General features: G+C 40.2%; 1 protein-coding gene across 1 annotated transcript in view; it reads left to right on the top strand.

Moving 5' to 3' along the window:
* cspg4ba (chondroitin sulfate proteoglycan 4ba) overlaps positions 1 to 27,408 on the top strand; it is a 35,374-nt gene extending 7,966 nt beyond the window's left edge. Inside the window, 9 exon segments of the mRNA XM_039803031.1 lie at positions 1,251 to 4,832; positions 5,508 to 5,981; positions 6,821 to 6,997; positions 18,226 to 18,256; positions 18,259 to 18,423; positions 19,812 to 19,943; positions 22,111 to 22,283; positions 22,734 to 22,917; positions 23,535 to 27,408. Of these exon segments, the coding sequence (XP_039658965.1) occupies positions 1,251 to 4,832; positions 5,508 to 5,981; positions 6,821 to 6,997; positions 18,226 to 18,256; positions 18,259 to 18,423; positions 19,812 to 19,943; positions 22,111 to 22,283; positions 22,734 to 22,917; positions 23,535 to 25,594 (6,978 nt within the window). The 3' untranslated portion in view covers positions 25,595 to 27,408.
* Positions 27,409 to 27,850: the final 442 nt, after the last annotated feature.

Genomic DNA, 27,850 nt, shown 5'->3' with positions numbered 1-27,850 from the left:
TCGGGCCCTAATTAATTTCAAAAAGCTCACTGGTAATATTTAATGATGATTATCACACACAAAGAGTGTATCTCTCGATTTCTTAAGGCACTAAATTCCATAGTAGAATACGTTTAAATTACCAGGTTAGACATTTTTTTTATTTAATTAAAATGAAATAAAATTAACTAAAATTGTGTACTAGTAGTAAAAAAGGCTAATATTGCCACACTATTCATCTGAAGTAACCTGTAAGCAGCTCTGCCAGGCTAAATCAGCATACAAAATGGAAAGCCATTTTAATATGCAAACAAATTCATAGGAAACACTCAGAGTTTTGAGGTATGCATTATAGCTTTGTGCATCAAATTCGAGAAATCCTTGTGGCTGAGCTTCTATTTGTGTCAGACTTGAATTGACGACTATGTTGCATTGGAGTGAACTGCTCGTCCCTGTTCCTTAAACTGGCACCATTTTTTTTTTTTTGGTTCACTTATCCTCAGGCTTGGGGTCTCATTCCATGAGTCAGACATGAGCGTCGCTCCCTGGAAATCCGTGCATGAATAGCAGGGACTCAGCAGCAAGCCTTGACAAGCCGTCATCTAAATGCAGCATTAGCTTGAGATAGTGACATGATGCTCTGTGGATATAGCTGAAGGCAAAGAGATGATGGTTCTCTTCCTGCTTTAAATTGCAGGAAAGCTCACTGTTATTACAGCGGGTGACATCATGGAACATAAGCAAATATAAATCCTGCGCTTCCCTTTCCAGGTGTCACAGTGTCTACACTTAATAATTTAATTCTTATAAGTCATAATGTCATAGGTTATAGAAAGAATTATATCATTTGATAGAATGAAAATATTTTCGGAATCTGCATATTATTTTTGCATTTGTAATGTTATATTAATATTGATTAAAATATTATTTTTACAATGATGCCTTCATAATCATACCTAACAGTTGCAACCTGTTTATGAACGTAGGCTTCATCCTCTAAATACCACAAATGTCTGTACCAAAATTTCATGCAAATCCATTCAGTAGTTCTTAAAGTAGTTCAGTGTTGACCAACTGACCAACGCTGCCTAGAAGCACGTTAGTGTAACAGCTATCATATTTGAATGTGGGACATCACAAAATACATCTATTCTAATATGATAAACCTGAAATAAAATAAAATTGCTGTTTAGATCAGTATGAGGATTTACCTTTTTTATTTCTGTAATATAACATATTTTCTAATCCAGTTGTTTTGTTTCTTCTCTTAGCTGAAACTTGATCTTGGATCGAGGGAGCTAATGTTACAGTCAGAGAGAGGCATCCAGCTTAACGACCTGGCCTGGCACTCTGTGGAGGTTCGCCATGAGCAGAACAACATCACTCTGACTGTAGACAAGAACTCTCACACAGGTGCAAAGATGCCACCAGGCTCCCATCACGATTTCCAGATTTTTGATGGTCTTTATGTTGGAGGCTCAGGAGGCCTGGACAGACTTTACCTCCCCAGAGACCCGATCGGCTTCCGGGGCTGCATGGACGAGGTGATTTTTAACGAACATGACTTGTTGTCATCACTGAGGCCATATACCGGATTCAAGAATGTCCATGAGGTGTCTTTAGGCTGTAGTCCCCAATTCTTTGCTACTGAGGAGGACCCTATCAGCTTCTTTAGCTCCAGGGCTTACATTTCTCTTCCAACCTGGAACACCCAGCAGGAAGCGATATTCGAGTGTGTTGTGCATACTTCAGCCAAAGAGGGAATTCTCCTGTACAATTCAGCCAGAGCAGGGGACTTTCTGGCTGTAGAGATTCAGGAAGGTTTGCTAGTGGCCATTGTTGGGAAAGGTGGAAGCATAACTGAGCTTCGATCCCTTACATTCATCAATGACAGGAAATGGCATTCCATCAAGTTGCATTTCAGTTCCAAAAGCCTTGAGCTTACGGTTGATGGAGAGATAGTGAAAAGTAGCATTAGCTCTCGTTCAAAGGGGCTTCATTTTAAAGGTTATCTTTTTGTTGGAGGTATCGATGACAGCACCAGATCTGAAGTCAGGAAGGTGGGGCTTGTCTCTGTGTCTGGAAAGCGTGTCAGAGGAGGTTCCTTTAAAGGATGTTTGAAGAACATTGAAGTCAGCGGAGTGAAAACGGGTCTCTCCAATGCTGTAGTCACCAAGGACATCTCAGTTGGCTGTGAGCCAGAGAACGAACCAGAACCATCGACCACTGTGATTCCAACAAGTGCTCCAGGATCCCTCTTTCCCTTGGTGACACCAACACCATCACTTCACATGTCCACCATTGCAAGGGGCTTGGACAGAAAATATACCGGTAGCTCAAATTTTGTGCAGCTCAAAAACCTTGTGGTCCAGGAAGGGGGTCGAGCATCTCTCGAGGCCAAACACATCAAGTTACTCTTGGACTTCAAGAAGCTTGGGATTAGACAGTCTCAGATTATGTTCCGAATTCGGGAGCAACCAATTCGTGGTCAGATAAGGCTTGATGTTGATCAGGACCAAGAGGAGAACACCTTCAGCATGTTGGACCTTTGGCATGGACGAGTGATGTATATCCATGGAGGCTCAGAGGAACCAGATGACTTCTTCATGTTTTCAATTTATTCTAGCAGTAAAAAGCAAGTTCCTGATTATCTGAAGGGCAACAAGTTGTACCGCTACAATATTACTGTGACACCCACCAACGATGCACCTGAATTGAGTCTCCCTGAAGGAAACCTCTTTGTCCTGTTGGAGAACTCAAAGAAACGCCTCACCACTGATATTTTAAAGGCCACAGACATTGACAGCAGCTACACCGACCTTGCATTCTCTGTGCTTGGGAACCTAAATGCTGATGCAGGATATTTAGAAATTGAAAACAACCCTGGCAAGGCAGTGACCTCATTCTCATATTTAGACTTGGAGGAACTGAGGGTGTACTATGTTCACACAGGAGTTCGAAACTCAAGGATAGTTCTTAGAGTTGGAGATGGGGAAAAGGTCAGCAATACTGTGGTTCTAAGGGTCATGGCTGTAGCACTGGAGTATAAGATTGCCAACAACACAGGCCTTCAGATCATTCAAGGAGAGACAGCTATACTTGGTTCAAAGCAGCTGGCTGTGCAAACCAATGCTGTGAAACAAGTTATAGACATCCGGTATGATATCATTGAACCCCCTCAGTTTGGAGAACTCCAGAGGCTTCACTCAAGCGGTGAATGGAGGCCTACTGACTCATTTTCCCAAAGGCTTCTAGAAAAAGAGCGCCTGAGGTATGTTAGCACTTTTCAAGAAATCCAGACATCCAATGTCACTGATTACTTTAAGAGCAAAGTTAATGTGGCTGCAAGGGAAACCACTGAAATACTCTTCCCAATCACTGTGAAGTGGGTGAAGTACCACCTATTGAGGAATGTTATGATAGACATGAATAAAGTTAGGAAAGTGACACTGGATTCGGAGTGTCTTTTTGCCACAGCTGAAGGTGTGACCCTCTCAGAGGATGACCTTTATTTTCGGGTTCTCACCACACCAAAGAAAGGAAATCTCCTGCGCGACACCACAGTCTTGAGCAAGAATTCAACCTTTAGCCAAAGAGATGTAACAGATCTAAGAATACATTACGAGCTAGTGGACAGGCCTTATGAAGATACAAGCGACAGGTTCAAATTTCAGCTGGTTTCTAAACATGCTCAGTCACAAAACTATGATTTCCGGGTTTCCATTAAAGCTGATGTCAACAGTGTGTTTATAAGAAACGATGGACTCTCACTTCTGGAGGGAGAAAGTAAACTTATAATGAAAGATTACCTGTTTGCAGAGACTTTGAGTACAAAGGATATGTACTACACAGTCATAAGCAGCCCCAAACATGGGAAGCTAGTCCGTATTAGTCAGTCAAATTCCAATGCTAGCTACGACAACATCTTAACCTTCAGTAACCAGGATATATTAGAGGAACGGATAATGTACATCCATGATGACAGTGAAACAACTCAAGATGAGTTCACTTTCATAGCCTCCACCAGCCAAGGTTTCAAATCCTCCATCGCAGAAGATGAAATTGGCTCCAAAGAAGGAATATTCAACATATCTATTCAGCTATTAAATGACCAAAAGCCAGTACGTGTTATTGATAAAGTTTTCCATGTAGTCAAGGATGGACAGAAGTTACTCACTATAGAGGATTTGCGTTATCATGATGCAGACTCTGATTTTGATGATGGCCAGTTGATTTACACTCGACGTGGAATCCCGATGGGAGACCTAGTGCTGGTTAATGACACTACTCATCGGCTGTTCAAGTTTCAACAGAAGGATTTGGAAGAAAAGCGAGTTTTGTTCATTCATAAAGGTGTGAGCACTGGCAGGTTTGTGCTCTTTGTCTCAGATGGAAAACATTTTATATCGAGCCTTTTAGACATCAGTGCACATGAGCCTTTCTTGAAGGTCGGCAAAAACACTGGCCTACTGGTTCAGAAGGGCCAGTCAGTAACCTTTTCCACCAATAATTTTAGTGTCATATCAAATATGGACATCAGAGATGACCAGGAGGTCATCTTCGAGTTGGATGAGGCTCCCAAGTATGGAGGACTTTATCGCAATGAAACAAAGGTGGATTCCTTCTCACAGTCTGACTTTAAGGATGGGCTGATCTCCTATCGGCACAATGACAGCAAGCATCTTGCAGACTATTTTAATTTAACAGTGAAAGCTAAAGGTCTTCAGCTTGCAGTGGGAGTCAATGTGAAGGTTTACCTGGAAAGTCATCAGAGGCCACCCATTGTGCTGCATCACAACATCTTACTGGTGGAAGAGGGAAAACCAGTGAAGATCAGCGAAACTAAACTAGAGGTGAGTGTTTCAGCAAAGACCCAGATTGAGAGTTTTTAATCAAAAGTCATGCAATTTCTATTTTGGTTCAAATCCCACAATGGCCATTTTAAAGGCCAATACCATCCTTTTTTCTTTTTTTTTTTTCTTTTCATATTGCAATTTATGTTTTAAATGTCATTACAATGCCACATTATCTGTCACAAAAATCTAGTTTCTTCTTTTTCTTCATTATTTGACCAGTGGTCACTAAACATCTCCTTTACAGAAGCTAATAATGATAAGAATTACAATAATAATAATTTATATATATTCTAAATAATGATATGCATACTTGTGGAATCTGAGCACAATGTTTCATTTCAACATTTTATGTTAAGAGCTTCCAAACCTTGTTCTAAAAATATTTCATTTAACAGCCTGCATCATGTTGTGGTGTTGGTACGGTGTCAGAAGGGAACAACATTTTGCAGATAGTTTAAACTATGCTGAAAGGACAATATCTCACTAATGTTACAGTAAAAGAGCAGTTTGTACTGTTTTAAAGGCTTCTGAAAGGGAAGACACTGAATGATGGCCAGCGTTTTCTTTTTACGATAATGTCATGTTACATTGAGAGCAAAATGAAAACTAAACTTTAGTGACGCTTGGAACATTTCAAATTTAACCAGTGAATATGTTTTCTGATTGCCGCAGGTCACTCACGAGGACAACCTGCCATCTGAGATTGTATTCACAGTGAAGGTAGCCCCGTCTCATGGCGTTCTCCGGCGTTTTGTCGAAGCGGGGGAGCGCTACGTCGGAACCAAACAGTCCCCTGTCAAGACGTTTACCCAAGAGGACATTAACAGTGGGAACATCCAGTACATGCAGGTGGAGCCCAACCAAGTGAACGACACTTTCATCCTTGATGCCACCAATGGGGTGACAGACGTCAACGGCATTAGGATGTCTGTTGACATCATCCCACGCCTCATCCCACTTCAGGTGTTTAATTTCACGCTGAATGAGGGCGCTTCCAAGGCGCTGACCCAGGATGTGCTCAAAGTCACCAACCGACACTTTTCTGGAATCAACTTTCTGTATAGTTTGACTGAGCCCCCGCAGCATGGTCACATTGAGCACTCTCGACATCCCGGTGTGGCCATAACCTCTTTTACCAGGAGGCAGGTGAGAAATTCTGACAGACGCTCTTAAAGTGGCAACAGAAAAATAGCAATTTTTTTATCCATCAAGCAGTTGGATTGATGGATAAATAATTTAATTTAGTGTGGTGGTAATATTTTTCACTCCCATAACTAACACTGAAGACCCAGAGGTCATGTCTTAGCATGATCATTGCCATTTTCCAGGCATAAAATGATTTTAAGGAGAGGATGTTTTTTCAGGTTTGACACAAATCTACAGGAATTTTGTAACCTAAAATGCATTCTTAATTACAATTCTGTATAGCAATATTAAGAATAATATCAAGCAATGCTTGACTACTTGATTGATGGATAATAAATTTGATTGATTGTTATTGCAGTAAGTAACACTGAAGGCACTGGGCTTTTGTCCTTTTTTCTGTCATGTCCACTGCCATTTTACACAATGAGCTTTTTCAAATTTGACCCTAATCTACAGGTTTTCTTTGTGTTTACAATGTTTGTAACCTAAAAGGCATCCTTATTAAGTACTAATTATTTTATTATCCTAATTAAATCACAACATCAAAAAAAGGAAAATAGCATTACCTTTGGTTGACCACCTTTTCATCTCACCCGACCCCAGCTGAAATCTCTTGGTATTACAATTATGTTTGTGTTCGTAATTTAATTTCCAAAATTTTGCAAAGTAATAATGGTTTTAGTTTTTGTCCATACTGTATATGCATGCTATGTCATGGACCAAGTGATGATAATGACCTAAGAGTCCAAAATAATTCTAGTGTTTTGTACCTATGTTTTGAATAAATCTTTTCAGTTTTAATCTCGGTCTCCCTAATTATTTCCATTATCTTTAATCAGGTGGAACACGAATTCATTTACTACGTCCACGACAGCAGCGAAACCTTAGCTGACAACTTCACTGTGGTGGCCAATGACACGGGCCTGAGGAAGCAGAGTGCAGCCCAGATGGTGTACATCCAGGTTTCAGCTGTCAACGACGAGCCTCCTGTTATTACAGCCAACAGGGTCCTCAGGGTGAGTAGACACTGCTGCTCTATATTTAAACTCTGGACATTTTTTTTCACTAGCAGCTCTGGCACCATAACTTACTGTCAGACAATTTTCATGTGGGCAGTGTTGCAAGTTGCCATGGCTGGCTGGCTGGCTGGCTGGATGAGGGAAACTATGTTTGCTATGTAGAGGAGGGTCTCAGGGGGCTGGCAGCACAGCACAATACAGACATTGACATACACTGGAGGTGCCTGGGACTTGTAGAAAGGCCTGTTGTTTTGCTAGGATGTGTCCTAGTATTACAATAAAGCACTGCTTTTTGGTGGTCGATTGCCAGCAATGCTGCTTGAAGAATTGAATTGAAGAGGGAGCTGCTATTTTGCATAGTTTGGGTTGACTGGATATTATTTCAAAGACTTCTTATGAATACAAAAGAGTTTAAAACAAAATCAAAAACCCACAGGCACGGTGTTGGTGCTGAAAATACCTCGCTTGAATTTAGTTTACTCTGCAGGCATCCTAGTGTTGACTGGCATGATGGCATGGCCTGGAAATAGCAAACACTGTGACCACATGTCCTCAGTTCAGTCCAGTTTTCTCTACTTCACATCTCTCTTTACTATCTGCTCATCCAAAGAAACCCTGCTGGTTATTTAAAGGTGCCATGTTGTAAAAAGTGAGATTTCCATTTGATTATAAAGCAGGTTGAGGTGCTAAATACTGTGAAAGTATCAAAACGCCTTATGGAAGACCCGGAAACGCTGACCAATCAGAGCAGACTAAGCTTTTTCGGGAGAGGGGCTTAAAGTGCAGTAGGTAAGACTTATAAAACTAACTTTCTGTCATATTTGCTGAAACTGACCCTATGTTTGAGTAGAAATACATGAAGCAGGTAATTTAAAAAAAAATCTGGCACCATCTACAGCCTGTAGTGCGATTTGTCACCGCCACTGCTCCCTGTTTAGATGCACCAATCAGGGCCAAGGGGGGGTGTCTAACTGCGTGTCAATCACTACTCATGCACACACATTCATTCTCCCTTGTGGGGGGAGGGGCTTAGGAGAAAGTTTTGGGCTTTAGCAGAAATGGGGCAGAGACTGAGAAGTTGTCTATGTTCACATTTTTTGGCTAAGTCCTCTAAGGATCTTCGCAATCCTACCTACAGAACCCTTTAAAGAGACAGGCGGTAAAACTGAGCGTTTTAGACAGAGGGTGAATACAGGTATATTCAGACAGACAGCATGGCAGAAATAATGTGTTTTTTGAATATTAACTAATGTAATTATGTTCTAGTAGAAACCCAAAATACAAGTATGAACCTGAAAATTAGCATAATATGGCCCCTTTAAAACCCATCTGTAAAAATCACTTCTACTCGCATAAATTTTAAATGTTTTACTCGTAAATTAGATGGAAGTTGTCGTGTGTGTCCATGTGCTGAGCAGTGCTGATTTGTACTCTGTCAACTTTAGTGGCTAGAGTTGTGAGACGTCCAGCTGGAAAGAGAGGCTGAAGTATAGGTCTCTATTTTCTGTGCAGCTTTGCACCAAATGCCTCAAATTCCTCTGGGAGCCTGCAGACTCAGAGAAGATCGACTTCTAAATTTCACTGCACTGAAGAACACTGGGATGTCAGTTGAATTAAAGTGGCTTTAATTAGAAACTCTAAGAATATTTTTTAGAAGGGAGCTGTTTATGATTTTTGCTGATAGTCACTGACAAACTGGTCTGCACATACTGATAATCTGTTTCATTTACATGTGATCATTAGTTATTATTAGATGTCAGGTGGAAGGTCTGGATTTTGTCCACAAGGTGGCTCTCTGCCACTACACTTCATTAAACGTGGACAATTTTGAGAGATGTACAGGTCTTCTTCTTACAATCACAGTTATTTATTTATTCCCTCATATCATTTATTGTAAAGTTAGTTTTGAAACAGCTTTGATGTTTATATATGAAAAGGACTAATCTTATTTGTATTAATTGATTGATTAATTGATTGATTATGCCACAGGGATTACCATTAACCCTAATATTTAATATGATCTTCCTGTGAAATGGATACATCTGTCTTAAAACAAATATTTTGTCAAAAATGAAGAAGAAAAAAAACGACAGAAGAAAGATCATCCAATGATTTCTAGATTTAAAAAAATATTTTCTATGCCAACAAATAACTTCCGTTATATATCGGTATCTGCAGACACTTTTTAAACTGAAACCAGTAAACTTTAATTCAAATGTTTTGATTTTGTAGTTGTGGCAGTACTAACATTTATGACATAAATTTGACCTGTTTCTGTTTTCCAAGGTCTGTGACAGACCATTTATAAATAAATCCATCCCAAAGACTCATGTCCGCAGTCTGTGGAGGTTTTCTGAGATGGAATTACAGTGGGGAGAACAAGTATTTGATACACTGCTGATTTTGCAGGTTTTCCCACTTACAAAGCATGTAGAAGTCTGTAATTTTTATCATAGGTACTCTTCAACTGTGAGTGACGGAATCTAAAACAAAAATCCAGAAAATCACATTGTATGATTCTTAAGTAATTAATTTGCATTTTATTGCATGACATAAGTATTTGATACATCAGAAAAGCATAACTTAATATTTGGTACAGAAACCTTTGTTTGCAATTACAGAGATCATACGTTTCCTGTAGTTCTTGACCAGGTTTGCACACACTGCAGCAGGGATTTTGGCCCACAGACCTTCTCCAGATCCTTCAGGTTTTGGGGCTGTCGCTGGGCAATACGGACTTTCAGCTCCCTCCAAAGATTTTCTATTGGGTTCAGGTCTGGAGACTGGCTAGGCCACTCCAGGACCTTGAGATGCTTCTTACGGAGCCACTCCTTAGTTGCCCAGGCTGTGTGTTTCGGGTTGTTGTCATGCTGGAAGACCCAGCCACGACCCATCTTCAATGCTCTTACTGAGGGAAGGAGGTTGTTGGCCAAGATCTCGCGATACATGGCCCCATTCATCCTCCCCTCAATACGGTGCACTCGTCCTGTCCCCTTTGCAGAAAAGCATCCCCAAAGAATGAGGTTTCCACCTCCATGCTTCATGGTTGGGATGGTGTTCTTGGGGTTGTTCTCATCCTTCTTCTTCCTCCAAACACGGCGAGTGGAGTTTAGACCAAAAAGCTCTATTTTTGTCTCATCAGACCACATGACCTTCTCCCATTCCTCCTCTGAATCATCCAGATGGTCACTGGCAAACTTCAGACGGGCCTGGACATGCGCTGGCTTGAGCAGGGGGACCTTGCGTGCGCTGCAGGATTTTAATCCATGACGGCGTAGTGTGTTACTAATGTTTTTTTTTTTTTGAGACTGTGGTCCCAGCTCTCTTCAGCTCATTGACCAGGTCCTGCCTTGTAGTTCTGGGCTGATCCCTCACCTTCCTCATGATCATTGATGCCCTACGAGGTGAGATCTTGCATGGAGCCCCAGACCGAGGGAGATTGTCCGTCATCTTGAACTTCTTCCATTTTCTAATAATTGCGCCAACAGTTGTTGCCTTCTCACCAAGCTGCTTGCCTGTTGTCCTGTAGCCCATCCCAGCCTTGTGCAGGTCTACAATTTTATCCCTGATTTCCTTACACAGCTCTCTGGTCTTGGCCATTGTGGAGAGGTTGGAGTCTGTTTGAGTGTGTGGACAGGTGTCTTTTATAACGAGTTCAAACAGGTGCAGTTAATACAGTAAATGAGTGGAGAACAGGAGGGCTTCTTAAAGAAAAACAGTCTGTGAGAGACGGAATTCTTACTGGTTGGTAAGTGATCAAATACTTATGTTATGCAATAAAATGCAAATTAATTATTTAAAAATCATACAATGTGATTTTCTGGATTTTTGTTTTAGATTCCGTCTCTCATAGTTGAAGTGTACCTATGATAAAAATTACAGACCTCTACATGCTTTGTAAGTAGGAAAACCTGCAAAATCGGCAGTGTATCAAATACTTGTTCTCCCGACTGTAAACATTGTTTAACTGTCAGGGTTTTAAAGTGTGACTAGAGAGTAGAATAGAGCTGTGAGCAGAGTCTCCTGAAGTCAAATGTAGTGCTAATCTTATGTGAGTTTGTTTTGCTCAAACTTGACTGTCATCTCCATCACTTAAGCTGCAACCTAATGAGCAGCAGACACTTCCTGTCATGTTTGAGGGATTAATCTTGACTCCACAGGGCGGTTTGTGCAAATTGATCTCATGTGTCTTTTCTTTGAATTTTGGTGAGTCACACTGATGATGTTCCTCAGACTGATCCTGCTGTGACTTCCTGTTAAGTGGGTGATTATTGGAGGTATGGTCATTTGCCGCTAGCTGAACACACACTCGTAGACCTTCTCATGTGTGAAGATGCTATGCTGTGGCCTGTGGGACCAATGAGATGTGTGTGTTATGTCCCCATGTGGTGGGTGGACGTGGGTTTTGCAGGTGCTAATTGAAAAAGTACCCCATGCTTCTGTTCCAGTAAGTAACACTTAACAACCAAGTGAGAGGCCAGCTCACTGCCAGTACACCCGAGCCTTGAATTTGGTCATTTTAGGGTAGCCCAATATTTAGTGGTTTTAAAAGGTAAAACTTAACCTGCGATTCTCTTACACTTGTGTCATGTATTATATGCTATATATATATATACATACATACATACACACACACACACACACACACACACACACATGCTTACATAATTGCAAAAGGGTTCTCAACTGTTGTAGAAAGAAGTGGCTTAAGAAACGCTTGAAATTCCATGCTTTTTGGTCTAAACGTTATACCCAAATTAAAAGTGGTATAGCTCCCATATACTTTGACACTCTGGGGTGTGCCTGATCTCATTGGAAAGGAAACACTCAAGTTTTTGTTACAAGTGTCAGGGTGATTCTAGGCCTTACTGACAGTTACAGAGGTTAGAATGGAGTTTTTTTATTTCCGTCCAAGTCATGCATCTGTAAAATGATTAGAATACACTGCTGTAAACACATCTGACAGGTGACAGTCAACACAGAGCATTAGCCACATGTCTCAGCTTACTACAGAAAAAATCCAGAAGCCAAAAGACTCAAAAATTGATTTTATATGATCTTTTTTCTACAGATATGTCTGTGCGTATTTTTATTCCCTTTTGAAAAGTGCAAAGAAAAAAACAAAAAACTACAAAATACTTCTCAAATACACAAACAAACCCACATAAATCACCTTTCCAATGAGATCAGGCACACCCCTGAGTGTCAAAGTATATGGGAGATGTACCACCTTTAATTTGGGTATGACGTTTTGACCAAAAAGCATGGAATTTCAAGCGTTTCTTCAGCCACTTCTGTCTACAACAGTTGAGAACCCTTTTGCAATTATGTAAGCACATAATGTAATCTGAAAACTGCTGCCCTGATTAAAAAAAACAATGCAACTGATTTCAGATGGTATTCTGTCTGGAATGGAGTGGAATGGAAATTTATAAGTGACCCCAAACTTTGGATTGTTTTTTTTTAAAAAAAAAAAAAAAAAAAATACAGACACATCTTCTCATTCAATGCGTTTTCTTTATTTTCATGACTATTTACATTGAGGTAGTCACCTGAAATGGTTTTCACTTCACAGGTGTGCCTTGTCAGGGTTAATTAGTGGAATTTTTTCCCTTATTAATGGGGTTGGGACCATCAGTTGTGTTGTGCAGAAGTCAGGTTGATACACAGCCGACAGCCCTATTGGACAACTGTTAGAATTCATATTATGGCAAGAACCAATCGGCTAAGTAAAGAGAAACGAGTGGCCATCATTACTGTAACAAATGAAGGTCAGTCAGTCCGGAAAATTGCAAAAACTTTGAATGTGTCCCCAAGTGCAGTCGCAAAAACCATCAAGCGCTACAACGAAACTGGCTCACATGAGGACCGCCCCAGGAAAGGAAGACCAAGAGTCACCTCTGCTGCTGAGGATAAGTTCATCCGAGTCACCAGCCTCAGAAATCGCAACCCTCAGGAACCTAAGGCCATTTTTACAATTACTCTTCCGTCTGGTTTTATTTTCTAAAAAAGCTTGTAAAACATCAACCCTGTTGTCCACTGTCAATCAATGTACATCATTTTCAGGAAAAACTGGGCTATTAGCATATCTGTGCTGTAGTGAGGTCAATTGAATGTAAAAAAGGTTGTATGACCTTAAAAACAAATAAATAAACAAAACGGAAAATGAATCTCACAGATATTTATTGATATCACACACAGAACAATAAAAGCTAAGCCAATCTCCTGTCTAAATCAGTTCCCATATGTCTTGGGTGTCAAACTGTGAAGAAATAAACATAACTTAAAAAGTTGACAAAATACATAAATTTTTTCAAAAAAAGTCCAGACGCTTTTGCCAATAATCAAAATAATAATGTCAAATGTATTGATATCACACACAGAGAAATGGTACACAAGAATTTGTGTTGTCTAAAACAGTTCTCCTATATATTTGGAGTCATCCAGTGCAAAAATAAACATAATGAACATATAAATGTCATATAAATGACAAACTATTTACATTTCTTCAAAAAAAGGCCCAAACGTATCCCAAATATCTAAACAGTGACGCCATTTTTCTCTGTAGAACGGCCATAGACCGTAGATATCTCTCTTTTTCACTTTACTCTTTGTTCTCGCTCCTATTTCCTGGAGTGAACTATCTTTTTCCACTATATACTCTTTGTGTGATGGACCTGCCTTCCCATTGGCTGAAAAACGTGGCAAAGCATCATGGGAGATTATAGCAGCCGGTAGCACAGAGCTAGCGGCAGATATGACCGAAAATGTGATAAATTATGGACATCCAGTGGATAAATCTTGGATGTAAGCGTTTGGATTTATTGCTGAACAACTCCGAAAAGACGCACGAGTTCCAGGCTGGATAGAAAACCTTCTGTAAAGGCTACGAAGACAACAAAGAGACCCCGTGATGGGCAGCTCCTTAGCTATTAGCAGTTGAAATCGGCTAGAAGCTAGCGGCAAAAATGACCGAAAACGAGATAAATTACGGACATCAAGTGGATAAATCTTGGATGTAAAAGTGTGGATTTATTGCTGAACAACTCCGTAAAGAGGCACAACTTCCAGGCTGGATATAAAACCTTCTGTAAAGGCTACAAAGACACCCCCATGATGGCTAGCTTCTTAGCTTGTAGCAGCAAAAAACGGTAAGCAGCTAAATTAAATCATTCTGAAATGATCTAAATATTAATCGGAGGTGCTGTCTGACATCGTATACGACATTGTCGTTCTCTGCAGCTCAGATTAGAGACCAGATGAATGTCACACAGAGTTCTAGCAGCAGACACATCTCTAGAACAACTGTTAAGAGGAGACTGCGCGAATCAGGCCTTCATGGTCAAATAGCTGCTAGGAAACCACTGCTAAGGAGAGGCAACAAGCAGAAGAGATTTGTTTGGGCCAAGAAACACAAGGAATGGACATTAGACCAGTGGAAATCTGTGCTTTGGTCTGATGAGTCCAAATTTGAGATCTTTGGTTCCAACCGCCGTGTCTTTATGCGACGCAGAAAAGGTGAACGGATGGATTCTACATGCCTGGTTCCCACCGTGAAGCATGGAGGAGGAGGTGTGATGGTGTGGGGGTGCTTTACTGGTGACACTGTTGGGGAGTTATTCAAAATTGAAGGCATACTGAACCAGCATGGCTACCACAGCATCCTGCAGCGATATGCCATCCCATCCGGTTTGCATTTAGTTGGACCATCGTTTATTTTTCAACAGGACAATGACCCCAAACACACCTCCAGGCTGTGTAAGGGCTATTTGACCAAGAAGGAGAGGGATGGAGTGCTGCGCCAGATGACCTGGCCTCCACAGACACCGGACCTGAACCCAATCGAGATGGTTTGGGGTGAGCTGGATCGCAGAGTGAAGGCAAAAGGGCCAACAAGTGCTAAGCATCTCTGGGAACTCCTTCAAGACTGTTGGAAAACCATTTCAGGTGACTACCTCTTGAAGCTCAAGAGAATGCCAAGAGTGTGCAAAGCAGTAATCAGAGCAAAGGGTGGCTACTTTGAAGAAACTAGAATATAAGACATGTTTTCAGTTATTTCACACTTTACGTACATAATTCCATATATGTTCATTCATAGTTTTGATGCCTTCAGTGAGAATCTACAATGTAAATAGTCATGAAAATAAAGGATACGCATTGAATGAGAAGGTGTGTCCAAACTTGGCCTGTACTGTGTGTGTGTGTGTGTGTGTGTGTGTATATATATATGTATATATATATATATATATATATATATATATATATATATATATATATATATATATATATATATATATATATATATATATATATATATATATATATATATGAGCATAATATGGCCCCTTTAAAACCCATCTGTAAAAATCTCTTCTACTCGCATACATTTTAAATGTTTTACTCGTAAATTAGATGGACGTTGTCGTGTGTGTCCATGTGCTGAGCAGTGCTGATTTGTACTCTGTCAGCTTTAGTGGCTAGAGTTGTGAGACGTCCAGCTGGAAAGAGAGGCTGAAGTATAGGTCTCTATTGTCTGTGCAGCTTTGCACCAAATGCCTCAAATTCCTCTGGGAGCCTGCAGACTCAGAGAAGATCGACTTCTAAATTTCACTGCACTGAAGAACACTGGGATGTCAGTTGAATTAAAGTGGCTTTAATTAGAAACTCTAAGAAAATTTTTTAGAAGGGAGCTGTTTATGATTTTTGCTGATAGTCACTGACAAACTGGTCTGCACATACTGATAATCTGTTTCATTTACATGTGATCATTAGTTATTATTTTACTAGATGTCAGGTGGAAGGTCTGGATTTTGGTTTTGGTCTTTTCTTTGAATTTTGGTGAGTCACACTGATGTTGTTCCTCAGAGTGATCCTGCTGTGACTTCCTGTTAAGTGGGGGATTATTGGAGGTATAGTTATTTGCCACTAGCTGAACACACACTCATAGACCTTCTCATGTGTGAAGACGCTATGCTGTGGGACCAATGAGATGTGTGTTATGTGCCCATGTGGTGGGTGGATGTGGGTTTTGCAGGTGCTAATTGAAAAAGTACCCCATGCTTCTGTTCCAGGAAGTAACACTTACAACCAAGTGAGAGGCCAGCTCACTGCCAGTCACACCAGAGCCTTTAATTTGGTCATTTTAGGGTAGCCCAATATTTAGTGGTTTTAAAAGGTTAAACTCAACCTGCGATTCTCTTACACTTGTGTCATGTATTATATGCATTATACAGTACCAACTTTTATAGAACAGCAGTGGGAACTTGCCAATAAAAATGCTTCCTAGTTAGCTACTGTGTAAACACTGAAATGTTACTGTGATCACACCCTTTTTATAAAACTCATATCTTGTGGCTGCATTGCACTACAGTATGGCCTACTAAAAACTGCTCTAAACAGGAAATGTATTTGTATAAAAAGGACTGTAAATTGTATGGTACATAAGACTACATTTCAGACTATGAACTCCAACCAGAGTGGACTTTGTGACCAAACCTGTTAATATAATATTTATTTTAACCTTCAAAAAAGCTGCTATAATCAATATTTATATTTTGAAGAAGGGCCAAATTTCTGCATAATGTGATAATTATTACTTACATTCATCAGGTGGCCACAAACATGACACCAAATGAAAGCTAGTGTTGCCTCGTATCTGCTGAATGTGTAGATAACCAACTTTTTGCTTTTTTGGATAAAAACGTGTGCTATTTGTCACAGATGGAAAACATTTTATATGAAGCTATTTAGACATCAGTGCACATGACTGGGCCTTCTGGTTCAGAAGTTTTTGATGACGACTATATAAGGTGATGATGTGTCAGTGTTTGCAACTTGTTTACCCCCAAGTGGCCAAATACAGTATGTCTGTCTTTATATTACTGCAAACACTGATCACCAATACTTATATATATATAGGCCTCACGGAAGATCACAATCACAGAAGACAAGTTACAGGATGAAAAGCGCAGGTGGTTTAGTTTCAGGGTTCATGTATTGTGCATGCTGGCTCACTGGGACACTTGAATAGAACAGAGCCATGTGAACGTTATTGTTAATACCTGTGCTTTTCCTACTATGACAAGTCAACGTAGGAAAGCTTTTTTTGCAACCTCTTTTGTCGGGCAGGTGCGTAGGATATGATCAAAAGTAGCAGATCAGAAGCTTAGAGAAAGTCCCGCACACTGACCATTATCAAGCAATAATTTATTTAGAAAAATACAACGTTTCCGTATTCCTACTATGACAAGTCAAAATATCTGCTGTGAAAAAGGGCCTAGTCCTTTCAAGTAATCCGATTTGAGTAAGTTGTACATTCTCATGATTTTTGTACTGTCAGTAATTACTGTGGAATCCTAACCAGTGCGAGGGACAGTGGTATGTTATGTAATAGCTTTCTTCCGGCCTGAAGTACAGAGGCTCATCCTTTGTTGTCAAGTGTCTGTGCGGTTCAGTTGCTTTTGTGCTCTGTGTGTCAATGAGTTCCTCTGTTCCTTCGTGTTAGCTCGAGGCTTTTGAATTCACATGGAAGCAGGACCTTAACTGTGCCTCTCCAACACTCTGCAGTTCACCCAACTGTGTTTATAGTCATGCCTATATTTAGTCCTGAGATGTCCTTCATTTGAATTATGATGTTGAACGGGACTTGAGTGATGCTCAAAGAGACATTTTTCCATAGGTTGTCGTCTTATAATCAAAAGGTGCCTCAGTTAGAGATTATTGTCAGTTCTGCTTGGTTGGATAATATACAGTACTGCACAATGGGAAATGACAGGAGAAGAGAAAGAGAGCGAAAAACGTGAAATAGCCTTGGAGCTGGACTCACACCCATTGTATCCTGGGTCCATTGTATGCCGTAATGAATAACGAGGACCATCAGCTGTTTCCGTTGGTCTCGCTTCCTTTTCAATTGTATATCTGAGCAGTAAGTAGGTGTTGCATAGCTGCTCTACAAGTGAGAAAGACAGACATCTTATTTACTATTTTGGAATCAGGGGTTGTGTTCAAAGACTGGCATCTGCAAATGGAAATAAACTTTAATGTAGCCATTGTATTACAACATTTGACAGTATTTAATTCCTTCTTTCAAAATAAATGTCAAACTGGCATTAAGCTGTCAGACCCTACATCATGAGCCATGTCATACAAAACGTTTCTGTTCCCTTATGTTCCTTGAGGTCTATATTTTTTAATGGAGATTACAAATGGCACCTGTTGTGTGTCAGGTTTGGGTGTCTTCAGTGACGGAGATCAGGCCTGAGATCTGAGAGCGGACGACCTGGACACCCCCCCAGAGGGGCTGCACTTCATGGTGACCCCACCCAGCAACGGACACCTGGCCCTGAAGAGTGCCCCCATGAAAGCGGTGCTCAACTTCACCCAAGAACACATAGACCAGGGCCAGCTACTGTTTGTTCACAAAGGTAAAAATCAGTTTTTCTATCACCTACTGAAATATTAACACTGCACATCGCTGGAGAAGCCAGAAGAGATTTTTTTTAAATATCAAAAGCTGGAAATGTTGTTTGATTTTATTTTTATTTTGCAAACAGCATGAAAAACAGAAGTGAAACGGGCGGTACAGGAGAGGTCAAGAAGCCATAGACTTATACAGTGGTCCTCCCCCCAAATTACAAATTACAAAAACTATAAAAAATAAAAATAAAAAAAAGACTATTGATAAAAAATTAACAGAGACAAAAAACAGAAATGTGACTACAATAATATCTATTTTTAAGCATTCATGTTTCTGTAGAGAGGGGTATTCAAGAAGAAAATACTATTTCCATATAAATATGGGCTGGGCGGTAATTCAGTACTCAATTATCATTTATTGACTTTCATTACATTTGTATTTTGATAATTCGATCATATCATGTTGTCATTCTATAAAAAATTGATATTTGATGTTTTTGATTTTTTGTGTGAAGTATTGATCAATGGTGGAACACATTAAGCAGCAGCCGCACTGTAATATACTGTATATTGACATTGAAAAGGGATTATTTTTAATATTGTGACATTGATTTAAATCATATTGCCCAGTCCTAAGTATAACCTGTAATGCCTTGCTCCAAATTTCAAATTCCCTTTGTTCCTCTGCATACTTTAGATTGAATTGCAGTAATGCCAAAGGTTTATTTAGGTTCAAGATAACTTGTTGTGGTTGTTGTTCCTTTCATGTCCACTAGAAGATGCTGTTGACAATTCCTAACATTTGATTTACTTTTTACTTGTGTCAACTCACATTGTCATCATAGTCATCTGCAGGAACAATGTGCAACTTTCTTTATTGGCCGATAAATTCCTAGCAACACTGATACAGACAGACTGGTTGGAGCTGATACATTTACAGTCTGGAAATGGTTGATATTATCTGTCAACATTTGAATGTGTCGGTCTCGGATCAGGTTTCTGCTTACTGTTCTACTACTTTTTTCTTTGCCTGTTCTTGTACCACCAGGAAAGGTTGTAATAACTGTGTGTAAGGGACTCGTTGAAGTATGCCTCTTTCTGTTATGCACACACAAGTGTAGACAATTGATTTTGATTGAGTATTCCCTTATTGACTCGGATTTTAGCTTGTATTGCAGCTTTTCTTGAGACCAGCATCAGGAGTGCTGATCAAGTACTTTTTTATGTATATTTGACAGAACCCAGACAGCTTATCTGCCAAGAACAAAGTGAAAACATGTTCTCGCAAAACTAAGTTTCAGTTTATCCACTGCTGCAGACAAAATTTAACAACCCCTTGCCTCAGTCTTTTTGACTACTTTTAAATTATTTATTTTTTGTTTCATCACATTTTCAGGAGCTATGTCTGGAGGGTTCAACTTCCAAGTCAACGATGGTGTGAACTTCACTCCCAGGCAGATCTTCAGCATCACTGCCAGGGCCTTAGTTCTCAGTTTAGAGAAAAACCGTCCACTAAAGGTGTTTCCAGGTAAATCGTTACAGAACAAGGATAATTATTCTATATTTTTATTATTGTCAAACGAAGCCAACAATGTGCTAGTGTCTCTTGATAGTTTTTCTCTTCCCTTTTCTGTGGTGCTCAGCTCAAAGATGTAAAACTTTAAAAACGGGTCACTGGTTTGATTTCACTTTCATTCTGAACTTATCATCATCTTTTTAGCTGTTTTTTCTGTCCCCCCTTCAATATGAGATCAAAAGAATTACTGAAGTGGAATTTCTCCTTTTATAGGCTTTTGTTTAATGAAACTACGCAGCTGCTTCCTGAAATGAACTGAAAGAACATATTGTTTCCCGCCTCTCAGTCATGCTTTTTAGTTGTGCTTTTAATATCCATAACAAAAGTATTGATTTCCTCTTGTGTGTGTGTGTGTGTGTGTGTGTGTGTGTGTGTGTGTGTGTGTGTGTGTGTGTGTGTGACCCTTGCCCTCTTATTTGCTGTATTTTGTAAGATTTTACCTACACCAGTAGCTGCTCAGGTTAAATAATTCAGAACCTTTCCATCAGCCAAGTCATTACTTTACCCAAATACCAGTCTGGTGAATCAGCTGACATTGCTTAAAGTTTTGATATACAGTATGCTACTTTTAGCACGCTGGCTGTCGTCTGTGTCTGCAAACACGTTTCAAGATTTTCTGAGATTCCCAGTGGTCTGGCTTGTGAGTTAGAAGGAAAGGATATTGTGAGAGCAGCAAACTGCCAATTGGCACGCTCTGCTGAGCTTCCCAGCCACAGGGTGAGTGGGTACTTGAAAAGCTGTGCCACTGTCTGTGCTAGGCAGCCCTGTTTGTGCTTTGTGCCAGGCGGGGCAGATGAAGGGGGGATGGGACGGGATTGGGAGCTTTAACTGACAATTAAGGGTTTTAATGGGGTAAGGGGTGACGTGAGACACTTTCACACTGGCCATATTTGAAGGTCAAGTACAAATTAATATTGTTTAAATATGGGGATAACCAATGGCGTTGGTTTGGTTTTCAGAAGTGTGGGGATAACGACACACCTTCAGGCACTCTCTTCTGGAAGACATTCATTGCATATAGGAGTATAGTAGCGCCTTAATGCCTTCTAATATGGATTATCTCAGTTCCATGTTGCTGTATTCTTCTAATCATTTGTCATCATTTTATATGTATGATGTAGATGTATTATTATCCCATACAGCTCATAAACATAAACTTCATTTATGGTGTGTTGTTTGTGCAATGGTAAGCATGTTTCACAGAAGTTTTTATTTTATTTTTTTTATATATCTCCATCTCAAATTACCACAGTTGCACACACTAAACAACTCACAGGAGTTTTAGAAAGTATTTTGATTGTGTTATGTATTTTGTTTATGTTCCTGTGAGCTACTACTTCCACTTTTTTCATACTACTGTTAACGAAATGCTGCACAAATATCTGACAATATAGCCCAAACCCATCTTGTGCAGATTCAGAGCAAGATAGGGTTTGTTAAAAGATAAAATAGCGCGTCTCTCACTCTTCCTCTAAGAGGGAAATTTCCCATGAGAGACAGACTAGGATGGTGGGAGTGCTCACGACAATGAATGAATTTCCCAGTGCTTTGATCCGTCTTTCCCTCTATCATTGCCTTCCATCATTTATCAGCAGTCATTCTTTAGGATCCTTACAATCTTCACAGTGGCAGCAGAGCTAGAATATCTATGTAATTCATCTTAAGAAGAAAAGAAGCTCTCAGTAGTCGTTCTCCGTCATCATGCATAGATGTCTCTCTACATTTTCCCCAAGTGGAAGATTTTTGTGCCTGCAAGGAGCTGATCCACTTTTAATTTTTTGTTTGGATTTTATGTAACACCCCGCACTGCAGTTGGACAGTGCTGTAAAAAGCCTGTGATGTCTGCAGTGCAGCTTTGATTTGACACATCAAAGGACTCTCATTGGTCTATTTCAGTGCTTGTTTTGCATAATTTGGTGGCAAAAAGATGTGAAATGCATCCAGAGGGGAAGCTTGCAGCATTTGATGCAGTCACACAAGAGCTTTAACAGCGTGGTGGCAGCTAAACTGAAAACCAGACAAGAAAAAGTAATTTTCTTTCCATATATTGTTTCATGATCAATTATCCAAGCCACTTCACCAGTAATTCTCTTCATTTAATTCCATGTCTTTCCTCCAGGCTCTTCTACTCCAATCACAAATGAGGATTTACAAGCAGTGACCAATGACATCAGCAACACCTTGAACCGCATCATTACATTCAGTGTGATTCGGCAGCCTAAACTGGGCCGTCTGTTGAAGAGACAGCCTGATAATTCAACAGTGGACATCTCCACTTTCACACAAGACATGGTGAGTGAAGAACTGAAAGTCATATCAACACTTTTCTCTCATTTTACATAAGATATACTGAAAGTTGCCAGATTTACAAGGTATGAATTATAGATAGTCTGCATCCTCATTCAGAAAATTGACTTTGCACTTCTTTTGCTAAATGGAACATGTAAGCCTCTTATGTAATCAATTATTTCTAAAGGATTATGATCTGACACAGTTAAAGCTGTGATGCTCTGTTCACTTTATTTACTGCCGAGCAAAGCAGATTTAAATTAATGATGAAATCTTACACATACTGTAGTAATGTATTTCAGAATGGTGAATAATTATTTAGGCCACTGAACTGTTTATACAGTTGATTAAACCATCAGTTCACTTTAGGGATGGCTGATCTGCATGTTTGCTGATGGGAATATATTTTGGATCATGGTTTGCCTGAGGATCTGTGGTGTTTTTGTACCTCAGGTGGACAAGAAAGAGGTTGTGTACATGCAAACCCCCATCGAGTCAGTGGGCTGGGAAGCCATGGACTCTATGACCTTCTCTGTGGCATCCCCGCCTACTTCTCTGGACAGCCAGACCTTCAAAATAGACATTTCTTATGAGAATACTGGACCTGAACACAGCACAGTCCTGCTTGCAAACACAGGTATGAACACGAGTCTATCACTAGTATGACCACGAGTAAAGCAGGTATGATGTTAAACATCTTAGCGAGTTAGCATTCTAACATTTCCTAATTAGCACTAAACACAACGTACAGCTGAGGCTGATGAGAATGTCATTATTTTTGCAAGTATTTGGTCACAGACATTTTGCCTTCATGATATATAAAAGGTTAAGTAAATGCAACACAATGTGCTTGGCATAATAAAACAAGCATAATAATAAAACAAGTGCAAGTGAAAAAACAATCAGTGCAGAGTATACAAATGCAGAGATATACAAGACACACACGTGCGCCAAGAGGTTAGCCATAGACTGTTTTAAAGAGAAATGTTTTTAAGGGTTCATTAAAGTTATTATAATTCATGCTGAGAAGAGCACGAAGATGTGTACCCAATTTTATGGTAAGCCATCCAGTAGTTGCAGGCTCGTTCCTCTGGAAACCATAAGTGTCCTAATTGTATGGCAAGCCATCCGATATTTGTTGAGATATTTCAGTCTGGACCGAAGCCACCCATGGCTAAAAACCACTAACTATGCTCTTGTTTATGTTTTTATTACTTGTTTAACAATGTTGTCCACAATTTTGCTTGGTGCTAGGTGCTGAGGTAACAGAAGGGGAGAGTGTCATCATTGATGAGTCCAAGCTGGATGCCACTAACCTGATGTCCAAGCTGCCGACTCCTCAGCGGAGCTCCCATGAGGTCTGGTTCCAGGTCACATCTCTGCCTCAGCATGGTGTCATAGTGGTGGGCGAGAGAAACCTCACCAAGGAGAAACCTAACTTCTCCCAGTTCATCGTTAACAAATACGGTATCATCTACAAGCACGACAACTCAGAGACAACTCTTGATTCTTTTGCATTCAGCGCATGGCTAAATTCTAAGGGCAAAACTGCGCAACGCCCTCAAGATGATATTGACGTTGTTGAAGAGCATTTTAACATTACAATCACACCTGTAAATGATCAGCCACCTTTGCTAAAAACCAAAGCTCCAAGTCTGAGGGTGGTACAAGGGGACACCGTAGCACTCCGGCCTGATAATCTCAAAGTTGAAGATTTAGACAATCCTCCTGATGATATTAAGTTCTCTGTGATTAGCAAGCCCAACAATGGTTACCTAGCTCTTGAAGGAAGTTTGAATGAGTCAATAGTGGCCTTCACCCAAGCCCAAATCAATAACGGAAGCGTCTATTTCATCCATGATGGAAGCTCTGCCTCTGGGGTGTTCTACTTCAGTGTCACAGATGGCCATCATAAACCAATTTATAAACTATTTAACCTAGAAGTGACAGAAATCACCATTTCTCTGGTCAACTACACTGGGTTGACACTGGAGCAAGGCAAGACTTCAGTATTACTGACCCAAGACAACCTTGCTGCTGAGACCAATGGGAAAAACATCACCATTCACTACCAGATTACAAGGCCTCCAAACTTTGGCAGACTTCTGAAGGATAATGAAGAGGTTACGCAGTTTGAACAGGAGGATCTACAGGCTGGATGGTTGTCCTACCACATGCTCTCCCATTCCTCTGCAGAAGACAGCTTTGAGTTCACCGTCTTCACTTCAGAGGCAAATTTAACTGGCCAAGTGTTTAACATAACGGCCAGACCTTTGATTAAGGTTGGGAAAGGTTTGAAGATTCCCAATGGCATTGCTGTCAAACTCAACACTAGCTTTCTTAATGCCTCTGAACTAGCTAATATCAGTGATAGTGACCCTATATTTGAAATTATCTCCCATCCTAAGTATGGGAAGGTGGTTTGGACAAAACCTAAAATGTCCAGGACAGCTGTTCCAGCTGAGTCCTTCACCTTTCAGGAGGTGATGCAGGAGAAGGTAGCCTTGGAGCTGAATGCCAACATGACTGGAGTTCAAGAGCTGAATGACTCTCTGGTGTTTGTACTGAAAGCTGATAACATCCAACCTGCTAAAGGGGAGTTCCACTTTACAGTTGTGCCATATGATTCAGCACTTTTTCCAACCACAAAGAGTCCTGTCCCAACCACATCATCTGTTCCTCAGACACCAATCCAGACTTCTAGAAATGAAGCTGCTCCACCAGTCCTGTCTACAGCTTTCCTCTCCACCCAGCAACCAAGCAAAAACCAGCAAAAGTTCAAGGCACGCAACCGCTGGGGAAACTCCAGCAGAACTAGCATTTTCAGTACAACTCTTGGCAAACCAACGCGTGGAACTGAGGATTTCCCCTTTAGGAACACACCAGTACGTGTAGAGTCCTACCCTCAAAAAACCTCCAGTCCGCTCCTGGTCATCTTACCACTACTGGCCCTGCTGCTACTTATAATCATCTTTGTAGTTGTGGTTGTCTTTCTTCGACACAACAGGCATAGGAAGCAGAGCACTGCTGCACAAAAGGAGCCACCTTCCACTGGTCTTTCAAGCAGTCAGTCCTACCAAGGTCAACCCCAAAGAAGCACAACAGTTCCCACAGTGACTGTCACTCCATTAAACCCAAGTTGCCCAGGTAGCCCTGTTCAAGATCGGTTGTTGACACCAAATCAGGGCTTAGCTTACAACACCATTGATTCAAACATGCTCATAAGTTCTTGGAGTAATGGTTCCCCTTCATCATCTTCCCAAATTATTAGAACCGCCACTCCCACTCTGCAGACAAATCAGTACTGGGTATGATCTTCCACAAACCAACTTGTAGTTATATGTTTTAGAGAATAATGTTACAGATTTTGATAACATACCGGTATGTGGTTGTGTACTTAAATGAGGCAGCAGTAAATTAGATTAAAGGCAGAATGGGTAGGATTGTTGGTTTGTAAACATAACATTCAAACTTGGCCCCTCCTCTCCAGCTCAACGACCCCAGAAGCGCACTCCCCCTGACCGCGACTGCTCTTCATCCCCATCCAGCAGGATGAAAGCCAATCCGAGATTCACTCTCCTTTTGGAACAAGCTTTGTCCTGGTGGCTACACACCCAGTGCCCTAAGGCTGACCTCTAGAAATGCCCCACATACAGCAAAATGAAAAGAAAAGAGAAAATACAAGCAGAAGGCTGGGTCTCTGCAGATACAGACACCACCACACACTTCTAGCTAGAGCTAAAAGGTCACCAAAATGCAAAAGCCACACCTCTAATGGGATGATGACGTTGCTCTGTGTCTGCTGGATGAATAATCAGGCAATTGTTTGCTTGCAACTTTTAGAATAACAACTTTCTAAAGGCCATAATACTGTTTGTCAAGGCTGTACTAGCTTGTTTTAAGGTCTTCTGCACTCTATTGGCCAAACAATTATTTTTTGTCACTTTAAGGATGGATTAAGCAGAAAACTACAATGGCCAAACTGCTTTGCGGTACCTTAATCAGCATCAGGACAGCTTTGGGTTTTCTTTGAGTCGCACAATCCATTGAAACGTTGATTTACAACCACTGCTGTATATTGAGTTGGTGGGACAGACTTTGTTCACTTGAGCGTTTACAAAGTGGTCATCGTCGTGGTAAATTATAACCTATGTTTGGTGCCTAATGTACGTTAAATCACTTACATTGTTATCTGGTCCTCATGCACGTTGAAGTCTCTTCCATTACGGGTCATGATCATCAGAGTGGAAAGTGATGCTAATAACAGCTTGAAACTGTGAATTACTAAGACTGACACTGGCACAAAGATGTATAGTCTAAGCATTTCAATTGATTGTGCAGATTTTATATTATGTATTATATATTATAGTATATTAACTTTTTGTAACTCAGGTATTTTGTTAAGTCATTTACTTCATGTTACCTTTAATGAAGGTTGCATGTATTCATAATTCAATAAGTGAGGTCTTTGTTGAACATTACAGGATTGATTGTTATAAAATGGCAGTTTTCAAAAATACTTCCCAGCATGGCTGTATATTGAAATGGCAGGTTTTGTACCACTATGTATAGCCCTGATCAAATCACACTGATTAAAAGTTTAGCACTGTTTTCATTTTATTTTACTATGCACCGTTTTTATTTTATTTTACTATGCACAGTATTTATATATTTTCAAGAAGCATGTACAGTATGAAAAATCAAGGCACTGATCTTTAAGATTACAAGGAGTTCATCTTGAAAAAATACTGACATCTTGTCTTTCATTGATAAATTAAAAGAAACAGATAATTTCTTTGACTGAAATGAGTGCTGGTATTAATATAAAAATAGAAAGGCTGATAAGCCCGTTTCTTGAAATTATCTACTGTCAGCCCTGGTGATTTATCTCTGTAATTGATGTATTAACTGAAAGAAATAAATGGTACTGCTCTGTGTTTTGGCAAGCTATGGGAGATGAGAAATCGCTGTCACAGAAAACCACTGTAATAGGTTATGAAATGATTTTGTACTGAAGAGAAGTGTCTGTCCACTGTATTCCAGTCTCATCTGAATGATGTAACGTACTATGTAACAGAAGTGTCATATTTATTTATACCATATTTTTAATAAACCACTTTAAAATGTTTGTACCGAATCACTTGTGTGTGTGTGTGTGTGTGTGTGTGTGTGTGTGTGTGTGTGTGTGTGTGTGTGTGTGTGTGTGTGTGTGTGTGTGTGTGTGTGTGTGTGTGTGTGTGTGTGTGTGTGTGTGTGTGTGTGTGCGGTGGGTGTGTGTGCGTGCGTGCGTGCGTGTGTGTTCTTTTGGCCCATTCCTCCTCTAACAGGATTCATTAGGGTCCAAATTGTCCCCTTATTTCTTCCACTTAGATGAGTTTTTGGCAGTTTGCTCTATCAGTATAATTTAAACTGTACTTTCAGCCCGTTGCCCTCCTCTTAATAGTACTCTACTCAATGTAACAAAAGATACAGTGCACCAGAGGACCAATTAGAAAAGGTTTATTACCATCATCGCTTCTCACAGTTTCCTGCAATTACTTTTAATTGTGGTTTTCTCACATCCGAAAACA

This window comes from Perca fluviatilis, chromosome 6 (genome assembly GCF_010015445.1).
Source record: "Perca fluviatilis chromosome 6, GENO_Pfluv_1.0, whole genome shotgun sequence".
Classification (NCBI taxonomy): Eukaryota; Metazoa; Chordata; class Actinopteri; order Perciformes; family Percidae; genus Perca; species Perca fluviatilis.
Note: the sequence above shows the minus strand (reverse complement) of the source record. Positions and strands in the feature narration are given on the sequence as shown.